Source organism: Salvelinus alpinus, chromosome 34 (assembly GCF_045679555.1).
Source record: "Salvelinus alpinus chromosome 34, SLU_Salpinus.1, whole genome shotgun sequence".
Lineage (NCBI taxonomy): Eukaryota > Metazoa > Chordata > Actinopteri > Salmoniformes > Salmonidae > Salvelinus > Salvelinus alpinus.
The window spans coordinates 19,721,815-19,744,399 of NC_092119.1; the positions used below are offsets into that span (position 1 = coordinate 19,721,815).

A 22,585-nucleotide genomic window follows, 5' to 3' on the forward strand; every position below is an offset into this window, starting at 1 on the left:
ACACAATACAGGGTTTGTGTGATACCTTAGTCAATCTATCACTACAGCTGTCTAAAACCTTCCTATTCTATATTAATAACAATGGGTTGTTGATAAATTCAAGTATGAAGTCCATGCCATCCAAATGATTCAATGTGTTCCCCTTTTCAAAGACCGATAGTCATCTTGTTCAAACAACTGCTCAATGTGCCTCAGACATCTGGTCCAGCGCTAGTAGAGGTGCCAGGATGTGGTTCTTGTTGGTCTCCACTAACATTGAATACATTAATACACATTTAATGTGTATTAATACACATATTAATACACATTACTACTTTACACCCTATCCCAGTGTAAAGTAGGGCATTTAACCCCCCCCCCCCCCCCATGAGCCCTTTCCATTAGTAAGATTTTTTTTTATTGTTAACCCTGGCTACTCAACAGAGGGGTCAAAGTTCACTGTGACATTGTTTCAGTCATGGATTCTTTGAAAAATAATTAAACATTGAAAATGTCAAACTCACAGTTTAATACATGTACAAAGTGATTGTCTTTCTGTAAAAGGATGAATTGACTTTAAGTTTCAGTCATAGAATTTAACCTCTGCATTAACATGTCTCACCAGGTTGAACAACTTTTTAAAAAAACAACCGACTGTAGTTGCATTACACTCCTTATGACTGGTCTGACCCTGGCAAGTCTGACTGCCCACTGAGAAAAAGACTCAGACAATGACAGTTGTCTTCATCAGTCTGTGCAGTGCCGCAATAAATGCCAGGCCTGGAATGGCACAGTCGGCTAGCCACATGACAAGCCCCTAATGTGAGGGGTGGACACGCAGACAACCCCAGCATCTGTTTCAATGAATTTCCTCAAACTGGTTAATAACAAAACGTATCATTTGTAAAGGATACATCCAATTCACTCTGTTAGGAGAGAAAAACAAAGCAGTTACATGGTTATTTTTATTGTATTTATTTAACCTTTATTTTGACAGGGAGTCATGCTGAGACCAAGGACTCTTTTGCGGATGAGCCCTGTAATTACGAGAATATTCACATCAATACAGAAGGCAAAATAGAGATACATTAGGCAAACCAAGGATACACCTGCCAATGGAAAACAACTTAAATGTGTAGTATTGGCTTCTCTGATGGGGAATGCTCAGTTTAGAGTCATGTGTTTTTGTCCCAGAAAAAGCTGACCTTTGAAATGCTTAGCTATGCACAGGTGGTTGGATAGTTGACATGCAGTAAATCTAGCATACAGCCAGAATGTGCTGAAGTAGTGAATAAAAAGACACTCTGAACTCACCACATGACTGAAGTACTTGTCAAGAACCTCAAAGTTGTGAGCTCATTCTGTGGGAAAGAAAGACATCCCACACCATGAATCATGAATACTCTCAATAATATAATCTCAACCTTAATCTGATAACACTATTTTTACACATAACAGTGAAATTATGAACTCTCACCTCAGTGTCACTGATACCAACAACTATGAAGAGAGCAGCATACTGTCGATATACTAGTTTGAAGTCCATAAAAGGGGCACTAGATAGAAAATAATAGTTACTTGGATGTTTGAATAGCAGAATGAGTTCTGTGTCACCTGTATAAAATGCATGTGGACTGGCAGTGGCAAACTAACTCAGCATGAAGAATGGCATAACCAAAATTATAAATTAAAAGGATGGATGTAGGTTATTGAACTGGATTTCTTTCTGTTCTGTATTGTCTCGTCCATGCCCCTGTCACCAGTTATGTACATCTTCTCACTGTTGTGTCCTACCCCTGAAAGGCAGGTCTGGCCCTGCTTGTTCACCATCAGGAGGAACTTGATCCTGGTGACCTCCTAGTCCAGTGTATCTGCAAAAAAGGAAGGAATAATATAAATAGCAAATCATGTATAAAGTCTTTACGTAATACTATTTTGTGTTAATGCATCTGTAACCGAACAGTTATATCCAATTCAGCAAAGTCAGGACGACTATGGCCAAGCTTTGAATGCATTCAGTCAAGCTTGAATACTATTAGGCTACTCACCCTAAACCAACAACGTTTCAGATGCAAGTCAGACCTTGATGAGTCTGACAAGATACATATAAACAATATACTCAGGAACACTCAACAATGAGCAGAGAGAGGTCCATGGTGCTGGAAAGAAGGCTCCCTGAGAGTCCCAGGCCTGCCATGCAAACACCTGATTGTTCGTTTTGTATCAAGATATATTTTTCTAATCATTTTTATATTATTTCCCTGGTTCACATTATTTGTCTGTGGTGTAACTGTACTAACGGCAGACATGGCCATGCTCCTGTATTTGGGTCATTGAGCTGCTTTGGATGACAGGAAAAAATAAAAAGGTGAGCATGTCCCATCATGCAGTGCGGGCAAATTCTTCCTCACCCCCGCAGTAAGTAGAATAGACTCTCATATCCAAGGATCGGACTAATGGCGGTCGTTAAATCAGTACACTGAGAGCAAGTTCAAAACATAGCCCTGTCTCACTACAGTCCCCGAGGAATTTCAGTGAAAGGTATCGTCAAATCCATACGGGAATAGTGAACTGAAAGGGGGAGGGGGGCGAATTCAAGCAGCAAATTGTGCTGGGACTTTCCTCTTCTTAAAAATGGATGAACACCCCGGCGGAGGAGGAGTTGGAATGGCCGCCCCAAGACCTCAGCAACAACCGCAGGGGAATAATAACGCTAATCCCCAAATCGGTGGTGGAGGTGGCTCAGGGATGGGGCAGCAGCATGACGAGATGCCACGGCCACAGCAGTATACCATCCCCGGTATTCTACATTATATCCAGCACGAATGGGCCAGATTCGAAATGGAGAGAGCTCATTGGGAAGTGGAAAGGGCCGAACTTCAGGTAGCAAGCTAACTTGGTTAACGTTACCTTAGCTAGCTAAATAAACATTATATTGAGCAACAATGCATTTTGGCTGGATAGTGTGCAACATTTGTTTTACAACCTTTGCATACAGTGGCCATGCTTCGATAGATAAACGTCTACTGTAGTTTATCCGCCCAACTTGATTATGTTAGTTATCAAATACCACCACCAGCTAGCTAGTCACGGATAACAGGTAACGTTAAATAGCTAACGTTAGCTTAGCACACAGCAGGATGGCAAGCTATGTCACTCTTTTTTTTTTACAGTGGAACATCATCAGGTTGATGTGTTTGCAATGTCTTACACGTGATTTTATTAATAATGTTAACTCTTGTTGTTGTGGTATTCCAATTTAGAGTCGTTGAACTACAGAATGATCTAATCAAACCACTGACAGTCAACTAATCTCCGAGACTAGGAGCCATTTTGGTTTGGTCATTATGGCGACGACTTGGCTGGGTCCTCTTGAATCACGTTAAGTAACCATAGATCTTGAATAGGAATAAATCCCACTTTATTGATCATATCAGTTGTGCAATATTTTTAACAAATATATTTTCTAAAGTTTATTTCAAACAAATCGAAAATCCCATAGTCTGATGCCAGTCAGATGGCTCGTGCCTGTTGTTAGCAAGCTAACGTCAACAAAGCTAGCTAGCTGTCAAGGCCCCACACAGTCTGACAGTGGCTATGCACTTTACGAACGAACGGTAAAAAAACAAACATCTGTGGCTTTAGACTTAGCTAGTTTGCTATCTAGCTACATTACTTTTATAGTTGTTTGTTTCACGGATACCAACTTGGCTAGGAAATATTTCTTATTTTTGTGCGTATTTTTTACATTTTGCACGGTTTTGTTATAACAAGTTTATGACATCAGCTAAGTGATAATTCTGTCTTGCAGTGATTAAAGGGAATGTTGGTTCAGTTTTATGATTGTAATAATAATGAATGTGGAAGTGTTGAAATGCCTGGGACAGAGTAGAGTACTGCTTTGTTTGAACACAACCCATACCAGGCCAGGTGAGGTGGAGGCAGACTTTACTGACTTGCTCAGTGACACATGCCTTCAGCATGACTCACCAGTCAAGAGACTGAAATGGATAGAAAGCAGCACAGTCTTCCGCATCCCTGTAGTGCTCTGTGTATTTCCCCTCAGGACTAGTGAAGTGACAAAACTACATGTTATGACCCTGTAATTGGGTGCCTCACTAGATGGCCAAAAAATGAGCCCGATTTAGGGCACTGCATGTGCTTCTACATCTGCATTGCTTGCTGTTTGGGGTTTTAGGCTGGGTTTCTGTACAGCACTTTGAGATATCAGCTGATGTAAGAAGGGCTATAATAAATAAATTTGATTTGATTAAGGGTTTATGTCTTAGGTCTTTTTATATATTTTTTTACATTTCACATAGTCCGTATTTGAAGTGCAATATGAGTGCAATATTGTCTTGTCAACATAAAGTAGTAGCCTATGACCTGCCTAATTTGGCAGAACCATATGCTGTTATATTGTTAAACTTTTTATTGATAAAACAATATGAATCAGTGTATGCTTTCTGAACTTCTGTCTTGGTCACATTATTTAAATTTTAAATTATTGAAGCAAGCTCACTGCCTAGATTATTTTGGTCAGCTGCACCTTTCCTATTGTTTGAGTTGCTTTGCGGTCCAGCCACAAGCAGTTAGCTTTGTTAGCCCAAATCACTTCAATGTCCACAGCAGTCGCATCAGGCCTGGAAGTATCTGGGTTAAATCAGGCTTTATAGGTCACTGAGACATCCAGGGCATATTATGAACCATTCTTATGTGCTCTGTTCTTCCTTTGCCCTGGCTGTAGAAGACAGGCAGGCAGACAGACAGAGAAATGGTACACTGACAGGGCCCTTTCTATTCAGAATCTGTCTTGGAAATAAAATGTTTATTAACACACAGACGCAGTGATTGTTCTATCTGGGTTTTATTTTTGATATGTTGATGCTGAGTATTTAAACACCACAATGAAGGTTTGACAGGATTATGTTATCCAACTGATAACATGCTGTTCTCTCTTGATGAAATTGAAATCACTAACTCAATGTAGGCCTATATTCATACCTTAGTACACTGACTGCACACACAGAAATAATTTATTATTCACGCCATTCTTTCATTGTGCTTGATTTGGTGGGTGATGTATTTTTCCACTGGGCGCAGGTGTTTCCTCAGGATGTGTATGGTGGTGCACAACTATGTCAGCACTCTATCCTTAAAGCATCAGTGTTAATTAGTAGTACACTGCCATTTACTTCCACAGTTCTTTCTTGGTTATACATAACATCTATAAGTAGACACGCTGAAAATAGCTGTTCTACTTAATGGACTATCTCGGCTCCTAAAAACGGTGCAAACTGTGTGTATGCATTTGACAGTTTCAGTCTTGTCTGATAATAAGGTATTATTTTTAGGCCAGCGTTGTGAAACCTAGATAGTTGAAAATATGAGTTCACTGACTTATGTTTATTCGTTGTTTATTGAAGCAAGATGGCTTTTATACACAAAAACACAAACAAGTAGACAGACAGGCGAATCCAAAATACAGCCCTAAATGTATCCAAATGTGTGAATAGGCCTAAGCGGTGTTCCTTTGCAGTGAAGTGGTAGGTATATGATACGTTGGGGACAACAAAGCTTCAAAAGGCGGCAATGTCTATTCCTGTTCCAATACAGCCCATTCCTTTGTCAGTATGTTAACTTGGGTCTGTGAGCTCACGCTGTGTCCCCAGTCTGACCATTACACATCTCAACGCTGTGACCTCACACATACATAGCAGCTAGGCCTATACTGGCTTTGCTAGCTGCACTGGGATTGGTTTGAGGTGGTATCTGAAGTGTGGTCCTTCGGGCAGGGGGGATTCCCAAAGTGGTTTTAGCAGTAGTGCTGTAACATTTAAACTATGATTATAGTTAAGATTTGATCTCTGATTAGTGTACTGTATTTGTAACTATGCCTGCCATGCTCCTATCAGGGATATTGAAAAGTGAGGTTAACAAATAGACTAATTAGTATGCCCTCTTGGATTTTAGCTGTATATTAAATCTACACATACAGTGATATTTATTTGAAGAACGTTGTAGCCAGCTGTATCTGCAGAGCTAGTAGCATGCTTGTGTAACAGACTACTCTGTCCCCTGGCTGTTGAGTTGGTTCCAGTGTGTACACAGCTGTTCGTTCAGCTGAAACCTTCCTTCTCCCTCTAGCTAACATTGACTGGCCAGACCTCCCATGCTTTTGGTAATAGCAAGACGTTAATTTGGCCCTTGGACTTGCTTACCAAGAAAGCAGGCAAAAGGAAGAGAATATCGTACACAAAATATTACTGTTCTGTTTAAGAGACCTGATCTCAGTCGACTGAAGTGAATCCTATTGTTAAAATTGACCCCAGTTCTCCCATGTTTTCCTGTAGAGAGTTACATCTCTTACTCCTTCTCTCCTTGAATGTGGACTTATGTCTTATCTTATTACTGTGAGGGAGTGACTAGACCAGGTGAGTCAATGGTTCAGAACCGCCATAGTGTTTTCTTTGCTGGTATGGTCTAATACCAGAGCAAAGGAACTGTTATGTAAGCTAGCCGGTGGCCCAAGATGTGGAGTCACTATGTCAGAGCCAGGGCACCACACTTTCTCAGTCTCCATGACTACGGAATGGAAATCGGTCTCCGGTTTACCTGTCAATTTACAACTGGGTCGCTATGGGCACCATGACACCCAAACAGTCAAGAGAGGGGTTTTTAGGGGCAGCTGTCTAATATTCTATATAGGTGCAGGAGCTCAAGCAGTAGAACATTCGAAGTGCTGGTACTCTGCTTCCAAGAGCTCCTGCCCAAGTCGAGCACTGCCCCTACAGTCAAGGGGCGGCTGACTAAAAATACCCCATGCCTGCTACCCTTTAAATGGCATTGGGTTTCACAGCTGCTCAGTACTCCCTAGCAGTACAGAGTTGAGCAGGAGAAGAGGGCCAGCTAAATAGTTCTGTATGAACTGAACACCCCTACAGGGGTGATGGTGCTAGAGAGGCCTGTGTTACAACCTGGGCCTGCTGATCTGAGGATAGTCAGACACACTGCTAATTGCAGTCCTACCCTGACCCGCCAGGTCTATACCAAGGTTCCCCCAATTCATCTGTGCCTTATAGCTTTTTGTTAGTTTAGCTCTATTTTTGCATCCACAGTGACTCTTAGAGAGAAATTTAAAATGTCTAGGGTCAATGTTGTACAGCCGTGGTCACCAACCGGTTGATCACATACAACTGGTTGATCTCTAAATCAAATTTCAATAGTCAAATGCACCAAATACAACAGGTGTAGACCTTAAAGTGAAATGCTTACTTACGAGCCCCTAACCAAAAATGCAGTTTAAAAAAATATATACGAATAAGAAATAAAAGTAACAAGAACTTAAAGAACAGCAGTAAAATAACAATAGCGAGACTATATACAGGGGGGGTACAGAGTCAATGTGCGGTGGCACTGGTTAGTCGAGGTAACATGTACATGTAGGTAGAGTTATTAAAGTTGATAACAATAGAGAGTAGCAGCGGTGTTAAAGGGGTGGGGCAATGCAAAGAGTCTGGGTAGGCATTTGATTAGATGTTCAGGAGTCTTATGGCTTTGGGGTAGAAGCTGTTTAGAAGCCTCTTGGACCTAGACTTGGCACTCTGGTACCGCTTGCCGTGCGGTAGCAGAGAGAACAGTCTGACTAGGGTGGCTGGAGTCTTTGAAAATGTTTAGGGCCTTCCTGTGACACCGCCTGGTAAAGAGATCCTGGATGGCAGGAGGCTTGGCCCCAGTGATGTACTGTGCCGTTCGCACTACCCTCTGTAGCGCCTTGCGGTCGGAGGCTGAGCAGTTGCCATACCAGGCAGTGACGCAACCAATCAGGATGCTCTCGATGGTGCAGCTGTCGAACCTTTTGAGGATCTGAGGACCTATGCCAAATCTTTTGTCTCCTAAGGGGGAATAGGTTTTGTTGTGCCATCTTCACAACAGTCCACAATCATCTCCTTTGTCTTGAACACGTTGAGGGAGAGACAAAGGAGATGATTGTGGACTACAGGAAAAAGACGACAGAGCACGCCCCCATTCTCATCGGCGGGGCTGTAGTGGAGCAGGTTGAGAGCTTCAAGTTCCTTGGTGTCCACTTCACCAATAAACTAACATGGTTCAAGGCATTCCTAGTCCATCACCAAACATTTCTGTTGAAAAGCCACTGATAAAAGCATAAAGGCTTGCTCTTCTTTTTTCTTTGTTTTGTGTGGTTGGTGGTAGATGCACTTAATTCAGAAGCCCTGTGCACCGGGTAAGCAAAGTGTTCCTGTTTTTAACCATTTTAATTTGTCTCCGCCTACCCGGTGGACCAGGAGATCTGTGGCTAAGTCCAGTGCACTTACTGCGCTGGCCAATCGGATAGCACAAATCACTGTGCCTACCTTCAGCTTCCATGACCCCGGCCACAGCAAAGTTTGTTAGTAGCCTACGTGAGATTTCATAACATTTAAAACCATGACCAGTGAGAGACTGTCAAAGAATGCAGCAAAGAGCTGCTGTTTGTATGAGTGAGTTTATGTTTTGTTTTATTCAGCACTGTCAATAGTTCTTATTAAACACAATTACAAAACATTAAATGCACTTCTCTACTTCCACTCGCGCTGCAGCTGCAATGAGTGAGTAGCCAAGTGTATCGATAGCCCTGCGTTTTTGTTATTAGCTATTTTAATATCGAGGAGTATTTCACTTTCTCTAGTCATAGAAACAACATGAATTTGTGCTGAGGCAGATGCTGTGCCACTTGAGGTTCGCCATCAGGTGGAAGACTGTCTCTCCTCTCTCTGGTCAATCACCGGTGGAAATGAAGGAGAGCGCAGGGACTGAGGCGGACCCTTTGCTACTCTCCATCTGCTGCGACTATTGCCATGTTAAAAACAACTGGGAACTCAAATATCCGACTTCAGTGTGTTCAAGACAACTGGGAACTCGGAAAAAACTAGATCCGACTGGGAATTTTTTGGGAAACTAATCCAACTTGAAGCCTCTGGCATCTTTCGAGAGCTCTGACTTTCGACCTGAAGTTCACTGAAGTCATGATTTGACCTCGATCTTTCCCAGAGTTCCCTGTTGGCTTGAACGCACCATGACCATCAGATGCAGATACCATCAGTCCAGTAAATTTAAAAAAAAAAGTGAGTTATTTCAAATTATGCTAAGCTGTGCCTCACAAGTGCTTCACCAACTGATCTATTTTGTTATCAAAGCTCGAGTTTTGATATATAATGTGGTCTGAGAAGAACAATATTTGCAGGCCAGGCATATAGCCAATATGCTGTGATAATGTATTAGGCCTACTGCACAAACCTCATTCCTACAGAACTGTTATTAGGTTAGTGTCATATATTTTTAAAGTCATGTTTAAAAATAAAAAAAAATAATCTGAGCCGTAGATCTCTGCTTGCTTTTTTGACTGCGAAAGTGATCTTGACTCAGAAAAGGTTAGTGACCACTGTTGTACAGGGTCCCTAGCTGGAATAGTAAGCCCCTACATGTGGGTTGTTTGTGTGAATAATTCAAGTTGAATTTGATACAAAGATTTGATGGAGTAATTTTTTGAATGGAATATGAGGACAAGAGGAAGAGTGGTAGTACTAGGTGATGAAGTTGTTGCTGCCTCAAACAGATCTGATGTTAAATAATTCAGTAGTGTTTGATACACCACAAAATATTACTTTTAATGTGTAGTGCTATCAAAGTTGAGAATATAATGTTGACTTTATCGGCAGACGCTAAACGTATTTCTTATTTTTTTCTTCTCTTGTTTCTTTCAGGCTCGAATAGCATTCCTACAAGGAGAAAGGAAGGGTCAAGAAAATTTAAAGAATGATCTAGTTCGAAGAATAAAGATGTTAGAATATGCATTAAAGCAAGAAAGGTGAGTCTATACCTACTACCTAATCACTTTTTACATGAGTCCATGTAAGGCCCATTTCAATCTTCGTCTCATTTACCTCAATGCCTGACATTTATACATTGCCTGTAAATGTTGTGCATAACTGCAAAGTATGCTTTATTATCTCGCCACATGTACTAATCTCTTTACTTTGTCTTTACACTACTAGAGCAAAATACCATAAATTAAAATATGGAACAGAATTAAATCAAGGTGAAGTTAAGATGCCCAGCTTTGAATCAGGTACGGACCTCCTCTGAACTGCAATAAAACATAATGATGACAAATATAATATGTTGACATACAGCTAGCTATACAGCAGTTTCATTAACGTTTCTATTGTGTTTACAGAAGATACCAAAGACACAGAGGTCCCTGCTGTACCTCAGAATAGTCAGCTGACGTGGAAACAGGGCAGACAACTCCTCAGACAGTGAGTACTCTACAGACAGCACACACGGTTTACAGGGCCTCTCATACAGCTAACACGCTTACTTATTGATCAAGATGAATTCCCATCCGGGCCTGCATCTCAGAATAGGAGTGCTGATCTAGGATAAGGTCCAACTTGTCTGTCATCTTATTCCTTATGATCTAAAAGGTCAAACTGATCCTACAGCAGCACTCCAACTCTGAGACGCTTTAGGAATACGTGCCCAGGTTTACTTAGTTAGCTAAGTCATTTTTATGTGTAATTTTCTGTCCCAACAGATATCTTCAGGAAGTAGGTTACACGGACACAATACTAGATGTGCGGTCTCAGAGAGTGCGTTCGTTACTGGGCCTGTCCAGCTCAGAGCAGAATGGCTCCGTGGAAAACAGGAACCTGGATCAGATCCTCAATGGAGGGGAGTCTCCAGCCAAACGAAAGGGACACGATATGAAAAGGTAGGTAGGTAGGCCTCATCTGATCATGCATACTGCCACTGACTTCAGTGACTGTCTGAAGGAATTGGTGTTATCCAACTGACACAATGTTGTTCACTTTTCCTGGCGACTTCCCAGATAGCAGATTTCTGATTGATTCTGTACATTCTGCCTCTGTGCTCAGAACCGTCTGCTCTGAATAGCATTAGATGCATCATCCAGACCTGTGCCATGTATGTGAATAATCAAATCATCCACAGTGATGAATTGCTCTAAATAGTTTTCTACCTGTTTTACTAGGAATCCAGGAGATGTTCTGGAAACATTTAACTTCTTAGAAAACGCAGAGGACAGTGATGAAGATGATGATGAGGAAGGAGACCTGATGGAGGATATAGACAGTGGCAAACACACAATAAAAAAGCATAAGATAAAGGTGAAAACCTCTTTGCTACAGATGATTACATCTGGTCATAAGTGAAAAGACCATTCCTAATGCTGTTCTAAATGTACTACCGCTGTCATCACTGTGTAAATGGTTGTAATAATGGCTTACTAAGACCAAAGCGGTGTTCTTGACACTAGACTAGTTTCTTCAGACCTGATTCTAAATGTTGATATTCATCAAGAGAGAACCTTTAAATGCCTGCTGTGTTAAAGAAGTCAACACAATTACATTGGTACAAGAGCATATGGAACGAACATACCAAGCACTAGTCTCCTAAAATCGAATATGGAAAATAGAAGTATTGTAAAATATACTTTTATTTTACAAGTATTGTAAGTTAAAAAAAAACTTTTAATACAATTATTGTATTAACTCTCTATATCTTATAATCCCACTGTGCCAGACCTGACTGTATGTTTGTCCTCTGTCCAGGTTGGGAACGAGGGCCTGGCCTCTGACCTTCCAGATGACCCCGACACAGAGGAGGCTCTGAAGGAGTTTGACTTCCTGGTGAATTCTGAGGATGGAGAGGGAGCAGGGGAGGCCCGGAGTTCAGGGGACGGGACCGAATGGGGTAAGAGGATATCAGATACCTATCTCACTAGCTGCTGAGAGCTAACTTATAAATGTAAAGTCCTCTGTTTAGGGGACCTGCATGGTTCTGGTACCGGTTCTGACAGTCATTTTCGATAATAAAATATGTGGACACTGTAGATCGAAATGCCTTGCATTGAGCGATAGCCCTTGTTCCCACTGACAGAGTATGTTTTCTGAGCCTGTGTGGAATAGGATGTGAAATCTGAAACCACTTGAAGCTGGGATGTCCCTCCTACCATTTCATTTGCTCTTCTGACCGTCCATCAAGTCCTGGCTGAAGACAGCCACTGACATATCTGCAATCATTACATTGTTGCACAGCAGGAGAGAGTGGTTTCATCATGGTTGCACATTCAGGGATCAATTTATAGCCATTCATCTACAATAATTAATCGATTTAAAAAATATACAGTGGGGAGAACAAGTATTTGATACACTGCCGATTTTGCAGGTTTTCCTACTTACAAAGCATGTAGAGGTCTGTAATTTTTATCATAGGTACACTTTAACTGTGAGAGACGGAATCTAAAACAAAAATCCAGAAAATCACATTGTATGATTTTTAAGTAATTAATTTGCATTTTATTGCATGACATAAGTATTTGATCACCTACCAACCAGTAAGAATTCCGGCTCTCACAGACCTGTTAGTTTTTCTTTAAGAAGCCCTCCTGTTCTCCACTCATTACCTGTATTAACTGCAACTGTTTGAACTCGTTACCTGTATAAAAGACACCTGTCCACACACTCAATCAAACAGACTCCAACCTCTCCACAATGGCCAAGACCAGAGAGCTGTGTAAGGACATCAGGGATAAAATTGTAGACCTACACAAGGCTGGGATGGGCTACAGGACAATAGGCAAGCAGCTTGGTGAGAAGGCAACAACTGTTGGTGCAATTATTAGAAAATGGAAGAAGTTCAAGATGACGGTCAATCACCCTCGGTCTGGGGCTCCATGCAAGATCTCACCTCGTGGGGCATCAATGATCATGAGGAAGGTAAGGGATCAGCCCAGAACTACACGGCAGGACCTGGTCAATGACCGGAAGAGAGCTGGGACCACAGTCTCAAAGAAAACCATTAGTAACACACTACGCCGTCATGGATTAAAATCCTGCAGCGCACGCAAGGTCCCCCTGCTCAAGCCAGCGCATGTCCAGGCCCGTCTGAAGTTTGCCAATGACCATCTGGATGATCCAGAGGAGGAATGGGAGAAGGTCATGTGGTCTGATGAGACAAAAATAGAGCTTTTTGGTCTAAACTCCACTCGCCGTGTTTGGAGGAAGAAGAAGGATGAGTACAACCCCAAGAACACCATCCCAACCGTGAAGCATGGAGGTGGAAACATCATTCTTTGGGGATGCTTTTCTGCAAAGGGGACAGGACGACTCTACCGTATTGAGGGGAGGATGGATGGGGCCATGTATCGCGAGATCTTGGCCAACAACCTCCTTCCCTCAGTAAGAGCATTGAAGATGGGTCGTGGCTGGGTCTTCCAGCATGACAACGACTCGAAACAGACAGCCAGGGCAACTAAGGAGTGCCTCCGTAAGAAGCATCTCAAGGTCCTGGAGTGGCCTAGCCAGTCTCCAGACCTGAACCCAATAGAAAATCTTTGGAGGGAGCTGAAAGTCCGTATTGCCCAGCGACAGCTCCGAAACCTGAAAGATCTGGAGAAGGTCTGTATGGAGGAGTGGGCCAAAATCCCTGCTGCAGTGTGTGCAAACCTGGTCAAGAACTACAGGAAACGTATGATCTCTGTAATTGCAAACAAAGGTTTCTGTACCAAATATTAAGTTCTGCTTTTCTGATGTATCAAATACTTATGTCATGCAATAAAATGCAAATTAATTACTTAAAAATCATACAATGTGATTTTCTGGATTTTTGTTTTAGATTCCGACTCTCACAGTAGAAGTGTACCTATGATAAAAATGACAGACCTCTACGTGCTTTGTAAGTAGGAAAACCTGCAAAATCGGCAGTGTATCAAATACTTGTTCTCCCCACTGTATATATAACACTTTGTTTGTCATAGATGGATAATATTAATATGAGATGAAAGGCAAGTTCCTAAGAAGTTCAGGAAGCTAGAGCTCGGTGAGATTTTCACAGCAATAGCGGCAGACGTTTTGATCAAGTGAGACCTTCAGAAAGTATGCCCATTTTCTCTAACACTAAACATACAAATATGTATTTTACAGTTATACGGAAGGTTAGTCGTTTTATCATTTGATAATGCTATATTTTGAAAGCATATCATTTCAAGTCTTATTCATACAGTTTAGTTGAATAGGAAATACATCAATACTGTATTTCATATTTCTATAATTTGTACTGTGTACATGAGCTTGTGTCCTCAGAAGTGACTACACCTCAGCAATTTATAACAATTTTTACAGGACAGGTGAGATTGTAACCTTTCTTGGAGTATGCAGCATTACTAATTATTGTTTATGGCCCTCATGATAAATAATAACTTTTGGGGATTATGTAGATGACATTTAGTTACATTAAACTCCCTGGAGTCGTTTGCTGCACCGGTGCGTCAGTCTAAATTACATAACAAAAATAACCCCATCAAAATCTGTCCGTTTAAACTAGAGATCTCAGATATTTTTGCAGCGGATGTGTCTCAATCCACCGCATCCGGCGGTGTTGCACTTCTGCATCTGTTGTAAAAGGTGGCAGAGCCAAAGAGGTGTTTGTCACACCATGAGATATCCCAGAAATCGCTATTCTTAAGAAAATGTCTGTAGCGTAAGTACGGTTTGACGTACAAGCTAATGGGAACCCACTGTGGAAGAGGAGATTCTCACGAACACATGTTTTGCTCTCCGACCTCCACAAGTGTCACAGAACTTGTCTGAAGGTAACCAGTACAAGTTTTAAAAAACGAATGGAAGTATGAAGGTAGTTTTGTGCATACCCCAAAAAAGGGTTAAATGTCTGTTTAAAAAAAAGTTAAACCAATTTTTTAAATCCTAGATGTTTCTTATGAAGTATTTTTTGATTGTCCTTTTTGCCATGTATGAATGTGTTATTAAATCCCTTTCTATGGGCTTTATTAGTAAAGGCCAAAATGTAAATATATTTTTTTATATACCTAAAGGGGTCCTAAAATTCCAAATCAAATAGCCTAATCATACATAGTATGGACATTTTTTTTAAACAATTCCATATGTCAGCTTAGCACCCCCCTCCCCCAACTTCTCAGACTCTAAAGAATTTACTGGTTATACCCCATTTTGCACCATGTCCATTTGGCATAAATGCGCCAAGTCCAATTTGTTAGCCAATATGGGTGTTTGGTAGAAGATCTGTGGACTGTGTGTGTGAGTGTTAGGTAGAGGATACATGTCTATGTGTGGGCCAGTGGTAGATAATAATTGAACTGGGGTGGGGGGTTATTCTGATCTGCATCAAGAAAGGCCCACCCTGTGGAATCTCAATTGCGCCAATGCTGCGTCAGCATTCCTCCTCACTTGTGCACAGGATATTCTGAGCCCTCCCCTGGCCCTGCCACACACACCTCACTGCTGCTGCATGCCCTGTTCTAATCACAGACTCTAGGGTCAGTCACAGTACCCTCAGGCAGCACTACTCTCAACATTACTCTCAGCACAACGCTTCACAGTGGCTGAGAGAAAGGGTTGCGTACAGAGCACCAGTCAGGCTCATTAGTCATGAAATGAACCCTGTTCTATACAGTGCTGGTCTATTTGTTTTAGTTTTGTGCAGGAGGCCTAACCCGTGTCATTGCTTCTCCTCGTTAAAGCTGAAATATGTAACTTTTTGGGCGACCTGACCAAATTCACATAGAATTGTATGTTATAGATCTGTCATGCTCATTGATAGCAAGTCTAAAAAGCAGTAGGTCTGTTCTATGTGCGCTAGTTCTATGCTTCCGTTTTTTAGACGGGGTTAAGTTTAATTTTTGCACCTTTTCGGTTTTGTACATCAGCTGAAAATATCATATTTTGGGGTTATGGAAAATATATTTCATAGCGTTTTAGATGGTACAATAATTTCCTACACTATACTTGCTTGTTTTGTCACAAATTGAAATTAAGCAAACTATTAGAAGTTTAGCAATCAGGAAATGCACTATGCAGAAATTGTTCCGCCATCTTTAGTGTTAGTCTGTTTAGGAAATTGTTTGTTTCATTGCACGCATCAACATTTTTTACTCAGGCTTTGACGTCTACCCAGGGGAATACTTAACTTTCTACTAGTGTTTAACATGGCAAGATAATATTTTCTGTCTAGCAGCTTAGTGTGCTGCAGTCTTTCCCATTTAGGTGAATGTTTTAGCACCCTGCTGAGAGGAGCTGAGCTCTTTGGTTACCAAGCATCTCTGTCTCTGTCTAGGTGTGGCCTGTATGGTGTTTAATAAAACCTCCTCCTCTCCGTCCTGTTCTTAGCCGAGCCCTTACCGTTTCCCTCAGGTGGGGGCAAGTCCTTTATCATGGGCTCTGATGATGTGTTGGAGAGTGTCCTGGGACTGGGAGACCTAGCTGACCTCACTGTCTCCAATGACGCCGCCGACTACAGCTATGATGTAAGCACCACGATTCCCACCTGCCATCCTTGAACCCTGAACACCCCCCTGCCCCTCCCCACCCTCTCCTGAACACCCCCCTGCCCCTCCCCACCCTCTTCTGAACACCCCCCTGCCACTCCCCACCCTCTTCTGAATACTTCCCTGCCCTTCTATCTCCTCAATCACCCTTGAACCCCTCCCTTCTCGCTCTCTCTTTCTCATTTAATTCAATTCAATTTGCTTTATTGGCATGACGTAACAATGTACGTATTGCCAAAGCTTACTTTGGATATTTACAATATTAAGATAATAAGAATCAAAATTGTCAACAGGACAACAGTAACAACAATAATCTAGGGTCAAAATAACCATACGTTGAACAATAACAATAAGCATACAGTAGAGGACATGTGCAGGTTGATTGGTCTGTCAGACACTGTCCCTCATCTTATGGCAGGCAGCAATGTAGTGCGCTGCCAACCCACAGCTCTCTGCGTCCTCCCCCAACAGGACGGGTAGCCTATTCTCATCAGAGAGGTCTTTGAAACCTTGAATCATTCCCTGAGATCTGGATTTTCTCTGAAAAATCCAATTTTAATGCTGCACGTATTGCCAGTATACATTTGATTTAATTATGTCATATGTTTTACCTCCTACACCACTTTCAATAACTTTGTAGAACAGTCCTGTATGCCAAATAGAATCAAATGCTTTTTGGAAGTCGATAAAACAAGCGTATATTTTGGTATTTTCTTGGTGGACATGTTTATCTATCAGGGTGTGTAGGGTGTGAATATGATCAGTGCGATGTTTTGGTATAAATCCAATTTGGCTTTTACTCAAGACATTGTACTTATTAAGGAAGTTTAGAACTCTTACATTTATAATACTACAGAAAACCTTCCCCAGGTTACTGTTCACACAAATGCCTCAGTAATTGTTAGGGTCGAATTTGTCTTTGTTCTTAAAGATTGGGGTTATGAGTCCTTGATTCCAGATGTCAGGGAAATAACCTACACTCAGGATCAAATTAAACAGTTTTAATATAGCCAATTGAAATTTTGCACTAGTGAGTTTGAGCATCTCATTTAGGATGCCATCAGGGCCTGCATGCTTTTTTTTTTTTTTTGAGGGCCTGAAGTTTCTTATAGAGCTAGTCCGATTTTGATTGTCCTTTATAGCTTTTTCTAATCCATTCAACTTCTCATGACTTTGGCATTGCTCTGCGTTTGTGTCAATTTGAACGGTGTTGTAGAGTGTTTTAAAATGTGTTGTCCATATGTCACCATTTTGTATCGCTAATTCCTCTTGTTTTGATTATTATTTTTTCAATTTTGCCATAAGTTTGTTTGGACTCCTCAATTAGTGTCAGCTGCTTGCTGTTGTACTGTGCCTTTTTGGTTCTGAGGTTACGTTTATTGAGTTTAAGTCTCACAGTAATGAAGGCGTAATTCACCATTATTTGGGTCTCTGTGCTTTTGGTTGCATAGTGTTCTAAGTTTTTTCCTTATACTTTTACAATCTGCATCGAACCAGTTTGTCATCTGTGGTCTTTTTTGTTTTGTTTTTATCAATTTCAGTTGTGCTTCTTTTGCCGTTTGTGTGTGTGTATGTATGTGTATATACATATATGTATGTATGTTAGTTAATGTTTTTTACTGCTATATTGATGCCTTCTTTACTGTGAATGAATGTGGTATCCAGAAAGTTATCTAAGAGTGTTTGGATATTTTGGTTACAGGTTGCTTTCTGGTATTCTTCTGTGCTGTTTTGGCCCCATCTGTATGAGTTTCTGATGTTGTATAGCTTACTGGGCTGTGAATGTGTGGTTGTTTCCATGTCTGTTCTTTTGAGGAACATCGTAATTTGGCTGTGATCAGACAGAGGTGTTAGTGGCTTGACAGTGAATGAGCTGAGAGAGAAAGGGTCAATGTCTGTGCTGTGGCCAATAGGTGAATCTCCCCAAAGAGTCCCCCGTAACCTACCATTGACACAGTACAGACCCAGGCTTCTACAGAGCTGCAACTTTTTCTGTCTTTTTCTCTCTCTCTCTCTTTCTTTCTCTTTCTTTCACTCTCCTTTCTCTAATTTCTCTATCTCTCTCTATAACAATGCATTGAGAGGGGGAATGTTCTTGCTTTGACAGTTGGTCAGAATCATCACAAGTCATTAGGAAGTGGAGGGGCATACCGCCCTCCAGTAGTTCTAGTGCAGTCTATTCCCCCCTTGCTAACTCACTACCAAGCTGTCTCCATTTTTCACTCCACACTTGTTTAAAGTTGCCCTTCTCTTCTCCTCCCCTGTGCGGTCGATCTATTTTTAGCTGCCAGCCAATAAGGACACGTTCAGGAAAACGTGGAATCCCAAGTACACCCTGCGCAGCCACTTTGACGGGGTCAGGGCTCTGGCCTTCCATCCTGTAGAGCCTGTCCTGGTCACCGTGTCTGAGGACCACACCCTCAAACTGTGGAACCTGCAGAAGACTGTGCCTGCCAAAAAGTAAACACACACACACACACACACTTGTTTACATGGTTGGATTATCTTGTCATTATGGAATTATAGAATGTATCATTAGATTAAATGGGTCTGAAAACCCTTTTTAAGGAATTGTTTGTTTCCTCTTCTTTAGAAGTGCCTCTTTTGATGTGGAGCCTATTTACACGTTCAGAGCTCATGTGTAAGTATCTAATTACCAGAAGGTGCAGTGGTAAAGAAGACAACCTAATAGGATAAAGCTGTAATTAATCAATACAACTGTTTTGCATTTGGCTTTCTCTCACTGTATAATAATGATGTAAATTATTAAAAGTCCCCTTTCCTCTTCTCAGGGGGCCTGTGCTGTCCCTGGCTATGAGTTCCAGTGGAGAGCAGTGTTACAGTGGAGGGATTGACCACACAATACAGTGCTGGAACATCCCCAGCTCCAACGTGGACCCTTATGACACCTACGGTAAGGTTGGCACGTTTAGCATGGCCACTATTCTGTCTCTCCTCTGTGCCTTCACACATTGACCACAGTAACACAAGTCAGGAATACTTTCATTCATCTGTCATATTATTGGAATTGACTAGTAGACTTTCTCTTCACTTTATTCCAATCACGTCATTGAGTAATCACGGAGCTGTTTTTCCACCCTTATTGAATGGGTATGACTGACCCTGTCCCCTCAGACCCCAGCGTCCTGGCTGGAACCTGGCTGGGCCACACAGACGCCGTGTGGGGGCTGGCCTACAGCGGGATCAAGAACCGCCTGCTGTCCTGCTCTGCAGACGGAACCGTCAAGCTGTGGAACCCCCAGGAGAAGAACCCATGCATCAGCACTTACAATGTAGAGAAAGGTAGGAACACTGTGCACTTGAACTTCCCCAGTAGTGTGATGGAGAGCTTGTTATCCACACTGACATGACATTGGCACTTGTCTGTGTGTCAAGTGGCCAAGGTCAGAGAGTACTGGTGTAAAACCCTCTTTAACTGACAGGTGTCTCTGTCTGTGTGTACGACAGAGCACGGCATCCCCACTGCGGTGGACTTCAACGGCTGTGACCCCGCCCACATGGTGGCGTCCTTCAACACGGGCAACGCTGTGATCTATGACCTGGAGACGTCACAGACCGCCGTGGTGTTCGCTGGTCAGGGGGAGAGCAGTAAGTCTACAATTTAGACTAGAACCCTAATCCTAACCTAGTCGAAACCCTAGCCTGGAGCCTTATTTAACATACTAGCGATGCTAACCCTACGCTCTGTGGTAGGACTGGGGAACTTTTAAATACTGCATTCTGCTATTTGTTGTTGTTCTCCTGTGACCGTGCTAGATATATGATATATCCTCCCAGAGAAGAAGTAAACAGTTTTAACTGTCTTCATTCCAGATGGTGTATTAATAGTGAGTTGTGTTGACCCATCCTCTGTTTTCAGCTCTGTCTGCAGCCAACCACATCAACAAGGTAGTGAGTCACCCCACCCTGCCGGTCACCATCACAGCCCACGAGGACAGGAACATCAAGTTCTTTGACAATAAATCGGGTAAGTGGGCAGTAGGGGACACTGTTTAGCTAGTTACTCTCACTGTTACGTCTCTGTCTGCCATATCTCTTTATGGACTGTTGTCTGTCTGCCTGCCATATCTCTGTACTGTCGTGTAGGTAAAGTGATCCATGCGATGGTGGCCCACCTGGATGCCGTTACCAGCCTGGCTGTGGACCCCAACGGGATCTACCTGATGTCAGGAAGTAAGTACAAGCAACAATACTGCTCACTCGCACTGTAGCAAAATGTTTTGTATGGACAAGAAAAGTCTTATTTTTGAGTTCAGGTAGCTAGTACCTCTGTTTCGAAATGTTTTCTCCCTATTGAACACATTCCTCCTCCGTAGGCCACGACTGCTCTATCCGTCTGTGGAACCTGGACAGTAAGACCTGTGTGCAGGAGATCACTGCCCACCGCAAGAAGTCTGACGAGTCCATCTATGACGTTGCCTTCCACCCGTCTAAGGCATACATAGCAAGTGCCGGGGCCGACGCCCTGGCCAAAGTGTTTGTGTAGTTGACCTGTGCTGCTCTGCCAGGTTGAGTGGGTAGACACTGAGAGAGAGAATGGACTGCTTCACTGCCTTGTTTAACAAGAGTAGCATTTTATGACACTACATTGAAGCTGCCTCCCTCCACCCCCATCCATGTTGAACTCAACACTTGACAGAAACCAGGTGCCAAGGGGACTTATGCCAGGCGTGGTGGAGGAGAAGCGCCCAATCAGTTTTATCCTGTTTTCAAACTAAAACAACAACATTTACCTGTAATTTACTGTAAGTTTAAAAAGCTGGAGTAAAACAAACTAGTGTATGTAGTCTTTTTGACTGGGTTTGAGCTGAGCTAATATCGCTTCTGTCGGTATAGTTCAGTGGCCGAGGGACAATTGAGATTTCACCTGATTCATACTACAGGGCTGACCCCTCACCATACAGGGCTGACCCCTCACCATACAGGGCTGACCCCTCACCATACAGGGCTGGCTCTGATATTTTATTTTCATCACGGTTCCAGTAACTATGGTGGATTTGTAACCAGTTCAGCTCGGTTTTGTTTGGCTTGCTAGTGTGAAAAGGGTATTTAACAGGACATGGCCACAGCCCCTGGTGGGCCGACTGGGAGACCCTGTGGCGTCAGTTCAGTTCACACTAAACATGAGTCAAGCGTGAAATATAGAGTCAGTCAACTTCACACTTTAGCATTAGTTTCATGACATTTTTGTGTAAAAAAAAAAAAAAATCTAGTTTTTATAATCCTTTTTATATAAATAAAGTCTGTCATAACAGCACTGAAAATTATGTATAAAAAAAAAAAGGGAATATTTATTCCCGGTCTGAACCCTCCGTCACAACTCATTATGTCCCCAACAACCATCATCTTACTGTTCCCCCGTCACTGAAAACACTCAGTGATCTCGCCCTTCCTAACCCAAGGATGTGATCTCTGACATTGCTTTTACCTGGCTTTGTCACATGAGTAAAGACTGTAGGACTAAAAGAAGCACAGTTCATGGCTTCCTGAGAGAGCGCTCTCTTTTCAAATAAACTGCATCATCCTATCACTATGTGATATTTTGTACACCTTACTGTATTTGAGTTTATTTATCACAGGTTATTAGACATCTTTATGCTATAAATCAGTGCTTTGAAGCAAGCATGGGGTGTAACCGGTTTATTTTTTTAAATTTTGTTTTAAGTGATTGGAATAGCAAACAAGATTAATCACGACTCAGTCTTTTGTTTGATTGTACTTTTCTATTTTATCCTGCAAAACTATTTTATGTTCAAACATGCTACAATTTCTGGTGTAACTAAATGCTTTTGTTTGTGTAATGCATGATAAATACAATAAAGTATTTTTTCTAGTCTTCCAAAAAAAGGTTCTGGTCAGTTTGCGAGTTTTGATGAGTTTTGTAAGGTTTTTGATTTACAAACTATGAATCAGCAGATTTTAAAGATTGTACCACATAGCAAAATGAAACTGTTGAAAAATAATGTATATAAAATGTCTATAATAAATATTAAATGGTGTACCTGTACATAAAGTCTGTTTTTGTTTGTAATGCATGCAACCTTGTTTTGTTGGATTAATTGTGTTTGCAAGATAAACAAAAATCTATTGAAAAGATGCATGAAAAATGGCTTTATTGAAAGAAATTATAGTAATAAATATAGAATCATTCCATTCTCAATTTAAAAAAATCCCAAACCCCTTTACTTAAAGTACAGGTCA

General features: G+C 41.7%; 1 protein-coding gene and 1 long non-coding RNA gene across 2 annotated transcripts; one reads left to right on the plus strand and one right to left on the minus strand.

The window, feature by feature from the left end:
- Nucleotides 1–369: 369 nt before the first annotated feature.
- On the minus strand, nt 370–2,367 carry LOC139563688 (uncharacterized). Its single transcript, XR_011672618.1, has 5 exons — nt 2,028–2,367; nt 1,774–1,850; nt 1,457–1,535; nt 1,294–1,340; nt 370–905 (listed from the first exon to the last, which is right to left on the minus strand). It is a non-coding gene; the product is annotated as an uncharacterized lncRNA (long non-coding RNA).
- Nucleotides 2,368–2,377: 10 nt separating this feature from the next.
- On the plus strand, nt 2,378–22,383 carry LOC139563687 (striatin-3-like). The gene is made up of 16 exons (XM_071382548.1): nt 2,378–2,862; nt 9,744–9,847; nt 10,035–10,108; nt 10,217–10,298; nt 10,577–10,753; nt 11,033–11,168; nt 11,613–11,754; nt 16,206–16,342; nt 18,648–18,823; nt 18,957–19,004; nt 19,156–19,277; nt 19,499–19,666; nt 19,832–19,972; nt 20,244–20,351; nt 20,471–20,557; nt 20,701–22,383. Exons 1-16 carry the CDS (start codon nt 2,614–2,616, stop codon nt 20,868–20,870), a joined length of 2,121 nt encoding a protein of 706 aa, XP_071238649.1. The 5' UTR covers nt 2,378–2,613; the 3' UTR covers nt 20,871–22,383.
- Nucleotides 22,384–22,585: the final 202 nt, after the last annotated feature.

Coding starts and splice junctions, on each gene's coding strand:
- LOC139563687 (XM_071382548.1), top strand. CDS start 2,614: ATGGATGAACACCCCGGCGGAGGAGGAGTTGGAATGGCCGCCCCAAGA. Junction 10,109..10,216: donor GATGCCCAGCTTTGAATCAG/GTACGGACCTCC, acceptor TTGTGTTTACAG/AAGATACCAAAGACACAGAG. Junction 19,667..19,831: donor CACTTACAATGTAGAGAAAG/GTAGGAACACTG, acceptor TGTGTACGACAG/AGCACGGCATCCCCACTGCG.